The sequence below is a fragment of the Suricata suricatta genome, chromosome 17, assembly GCF_006229205.1.
Source record: "Suricata suricatta isolate VVHF042 chromosome 17, meerkat_22Aug2017_6uvM2_HiC, whole genome shotgun sequence".
In the NCBI taxonomy this organism is placed as follows: domain Eukaryota; kingdom Metazoa; phylum Chordata; class Mammalia; order Carnivora; family Herpestidae; genus Suricata; species Suricata suricatta.
This window is the reverse complement of record NC_043716.1, coordinates 56,764,561-56,769,080: the sequence shown is the minus strand read 5'-3', so window position 1 is coordinate 56,769,080 and position 4,520 is coordinate 56,764,561. Positions and strand designations below refer to the sequence as shown.

The 4,520-nt window shown below is 64.3% G+C and overlaps 1 protein-coding gene across 1 annotated transcript in view; it reads left to right on the top strand.

Annotated features, from left to right (window-relative positions):
- The first annotated feature begins 492 nt into the window (after window positions 1–492).
- RPTOR (regulatory associated protein of MTOR complex 1) overlaps window positions 493–4,520 on the top strand; it is a 71,914-nt gene continuing 67,886 nt past the window's right edge. Inside the window, exons 1-2 of the mRNA XM_029927118.1 lie at window positions 493–651; window positions 761–871. Coding sequence (XP_029782978.1) covers window positions 493–651; window positions 761–871 — 270 coding nt within the window. The remainder of the gene's footprint in view (window positions 652–760; window positions 872–4,520) is intronic.

Here is a 4,520-nt window from a genome sequence, read left to right as displayed (position 1 = left end):
GCCTGGCCACCATGGAAAAGGTCTGTAAGAAGACAAGGGAATATGCATTAATAACATTTTTGGGAGGTTTTTACTTCTATGGTGAATTCTAAAATATAAATCTTGGACCTTTAAAGAGTTAAGCTCCTCCTCATGGGAAGTCTGGGTAACATTGGGCACCAGCCCAATGAGGTGTCGCCGCAGGTATGGGCCGGGCCCTCAGACCCAGCTGCCCGAGTCAGAGACAGGAAAGGGCACAGGCCGGCCATTGGCCTCCGGCCTGGGTGTCCCCCTCTGTCCGTCTCGGACGGAGACGCTGAGGTGACCGATGAAACCAGGCTCTGCCCAGGTCTCCATCATGCCGAGCTAGCCCTCTCCTCTGTCACTGCCTGCCGCGAGCGGACGGCCCTGGGTGACCGGGTCTGGGCGCGGGAAGGCCTGCGGCCACCCTGTCTTACCGCCACCCCGGCCCATCCCGCGGCGGTGGCCGTGGCTCGAAGCGTGAGAATCACAATGAAGGGGCCTGTGGGTCGTTGCGAAGAGCAGACGGCCTCCGAGGGCGGGGGCGGCGGCTCCGGACAGGACGCCCCCTGCTCCTGTGGCGGACCCTGGCCTCTGGACCCGGCCGCCCCGGGGACGTCGTGCAGCCCCTGGGAGCGTGGGGGCGAGGAGGCCGGAGGGAGCCGCTTGCTCGGGGGGAGGCCAGCGTGTCCCCATGGCACTCCCGCCGCCGGTGCCGCTCGGCTCCCGGCGCTGGCGCTCACGCCCCCCTCCCCCGCAGGCCTTGTCTGTGGGCATCTTCCCCTACGTGCTGAAGCTGCTGCAGAGCTCGGCCCGGGAGCTGCGGCCCCTGCTCGTCTTCATCTGGGCCAAGATCCTCGCCGTGGACAGCGTGAGTAGCCTGCGTCCGCCCCACAGCGCGGGAGGTGCGTCCCCTTGGGGCCCCATCCCGATCACCTGCGCTGCACACACACCATCCGTGTCCCCGGTGTGCCACAGTGACCCTGACCTCTTCCTTCTTGAAACTCCACCCTGTAGGGGCGCCTGGGGGCTCCGTCGGTTGAGCATCTGACTTTGGCTCAGGTCATGATCTCATAGTTCATGGGTTTAAGCCCCGCCTCGGGCTCTGTGCTGACAGCTCAGCCTGGAGCTGCTTCTGATTCTGTGTCTCCTTCTCTTCTTCTCTGCTCCTCCCCTGCTCATGATCTGTCTCTGTCTCTCAAAAAATAGACAGATGTTAAAAAAAATTTTTTAAAGAAAAAAGAAACTCCACCCTGCATCACCCAGACGCTCGCCGGACCCTCTGTGTCCAGCCTATTTTTCCCTCCCCACCCGGACCTTGGGGACCTTGGGGGACCTTGGGGACCGTCTCCTCCAGCTCTGCTCTCCAGTGTCTGGCCCTCCCTGTCCTCATGCCCACGGGGCTGCAGGCTCATGTCCGCTCCATGGAGCCCCACACTGGGGGCCGTGCTGGAAGACAGGCTCACATCCAGCGGGTCAGAGCCCCCCGCTGCAGGGGGGAAGCCCCATTCCTGAGAAGCTGTGCCTCGAGGGTGAAGGCTCCCCGAGAACCAATAGTCAGGAGCAATGGGACGACGAGATCCAAGCTGTGATTTTTAACTCTGTGGCCTCGGTGTCGAGATTGTAGGTTCGCTAAGGGGGTTGGGGGGCGGCATATCGGGTGAGGGTCCGGGAGACCCCAGGTGAGGAGGACCTGCGCTCGAGGGGTGCGGCGAGCCCCCGGGGTCGGGGGTGTGGAGAAGGGAGAGCCGCAGAAGGAATTAGCGAGGGGGGAGGCGTGGCTCACAGGACACAGAGGGTGAGCGCCGGCCTGGTGCGGGGCCCCCAGAAGCGGCCACCACGCGTGCACTCGGCTCACAAAGAACCATGGATGCGGAGATGGGGAGGGAGCACAGTGGTCACACAGTGGCCCAGGGGAGGGGACTGGGCTTCCTCCCCGATGCGCCTCCTGCCGGTGCCAGAGCCTCACCCGGCCTGCCCCGTGCCCAGCCACACCCGGTAGGTGGCCAGGGCCCCGCCTCCCCCGGCCCGCCTCAGCCCTGCCTGCTGCTCTCTGCTCACCTCTGCGGCTCTGGGCCGCCGCCGGACCCAGTCCTCCCCACCTGGGCGCCAAGGCCACCATGCACCCCGAGGCTGCCGGAGCTTTGCCACGAGGCCCAGACCTGAGGAGACAGCTGCAGGAGGACTCGCATGTCACGGGCACTCCTGGGGAGCAGGTGACAGCTCAGGCGCCCCTGGGAGATGCCGCACTTGGCGGTGGCAGATCGTTTGCTCATCTGTGTAGGGGCCTTGTTGAGTCTCCTAGTTGTACCGTTGACCGGGGGGCTCTCCCGGCCTCTCTGCACGGCCGCTCAGTGTCTGCAAACAGGTCCCGGGAGGCAGCTCTGTCCCTGTCCGTCCGCCTCTCTCCTCTTCCTGGTCCCCTGCTACCGACAGGGGCACAGTTGGCCAGACGCAGGGGCCCACTCACCACGGGGGCTCCGGGTCTCCGTGGTCCTCTTGGTGCTGGGAGCAGCCTCCCTCCTCCTCGCTGCACCCAAGGCTAACCTTGACCTCGGGTCAGCCTTGACCCTTCCTGGGCCCAGTGCCCTGCGCATGGCTGTGCCCACAGAATGTTCCGCTGCTTCTCTGCCCCGTGACGATGACCGTGTTAGAGGTTTCGGCGAAATGTGTACCTTCCTGTCTGTTGAACTTGCTTCAAATAGGCAGTGACTTCTGTGGAAGATTGGCCAAAACGCTGGTCTTGAGAGTTGAAAAATCTCATCTTGGGCTCTCCGCCCTCATTTGCCCGAGCAAGCTGTGTCCCCTCCCGTCCCCCCCTCCCCCTGTGCTTCCCCAGTGCGGTGCCAGGATGACAGCCACGACCTGGGACGTTGGGAACCAAAGGAGTCGCGGTGTGAGTCTTACACCGGCCCAGCTGGTGTCCAATGCATAACGGAAAGCCTGGCGTTGCGGGTGAGGAGGCCGTACCTTCCGGTCAGTTCTCTTCGGCCCCTGGCCTTTCAGAGCCCAGCTCTGTGACCAGGCCTCTCCCAGGGAAGCCGTTCGGAAACCTCTCTTCTCCAACGCCTCTAAGAGGTGCATCTGGAAACTTGTTGACCCCGTTACCTGGTACTGGGCCGAGTGGAGCCTGTGCGAAGGATCCTGGGTGCATAGGGCACCCAGCTCCAACCGTGGCCCGTGGGAGGAGAGGGGCTAAAGCGAGGTCACTGGCGCTGCTGGAGCTCGGGCAGCCACCACGGTCTGGTCCCCACAGGACCTGTGCTACCCGCGAGGGCCTGGAACCAGGCCGCGCGCGCGTGTGCGTGTGTTTAGTCCTAGAAGCGTCTGTTCCTGCCTCACTTTCCGTTGTGTGTGCAGAGGGCGGCCCCCATGCTCTGCGCCTCACGGCTGCGTTCCCGTGGCGTCTGCGGGGGCCGTCTTGCTTACCAGCGCACCTGCTGCAGCGCCCTCGGCCCTCGTGAGGACGTCTCTGGCCCGCACGTCGTGCCGGCCCTGCGCTGACGAGTTACACACACTGAATGGCTGAGGGGCCCTGGCCGCCAGTGACCTGACGTGCCCACGGCCACCAGGAACCTTTCCGTGAACTTGTTCTTAACCGGCTCCTGGCACCTGTTTACTCAGAGGCAGTCATCCCCCTGAGAGGCATCGTGGACCGTTTCTGGCTCAGACTGAGGGCCGTTTGCCTCATCCTTCCTTTTCACAGTCACTCACTCACTTCCCGAGCTTGAAGTTCCGATGCTTCGGGAGTGACTGCCCTCCCTCGTTGGCATCCGGGCAGGAGTCACATGTGGTCGCTGCCGGCCTCCACAGGCTCTCGTGCTGTGGCAGAGCCCCCGAGCCGTCGTGTGGCCCACAGGAGGGTCAGGGTGGCCACGCGAAGACGGAGTTCTGTGCGGAGCACAGGGCGCTTCTTGGGGGTTGAGGGTGGGTGGCCCGCGCAGGCCGGACCCCAGCTGAGGGGCGGGGCCGGGGCCCCTCTTCGGCCACAGGAATGTGCTGAGCACACCCCATGGGCCATCTGAATCAGGCTGAATCAGCTCGGCTGCGTCTGGGAAGGAGCAGCGCCAGATGGCTCCATGCCATTTGACAGAGGGACGGCCGCACTGTGGGGACAGGTGGCACAGGAGGCGCAGCCTGGGATAAGGAAAGCCTTTCCTGTTGTCCCCACGGAATCTGGTCACAGGAGGTCTCTCCCCAGATCACCTGTGCACCGAGTTACTCTGCACCTGTCGCTACCGCGTGAACGACCCGGAGCGGGAGGAAGGGGTCTGTGACCCACGAGGAGACAAAGCACCGACACCCACCTGACCCCTCAAAGGTGGGAGAACTAGCCGACAAGGACATGGAGCCCGTGGCCAGAAGTCCGCTCCGCGTAACAAGTTCCACTGAGACTCGAATCCCTCAGGGCTGGCCGATCCGTGTGGAGAGGGAAGCCGCAGCCGCTGTGAGAGGCATGCGGACTGCCGACAGCCAGCTGCACACGCGGGGCAGCAGCCGTCAGGTCCGCGCCGCGGGGC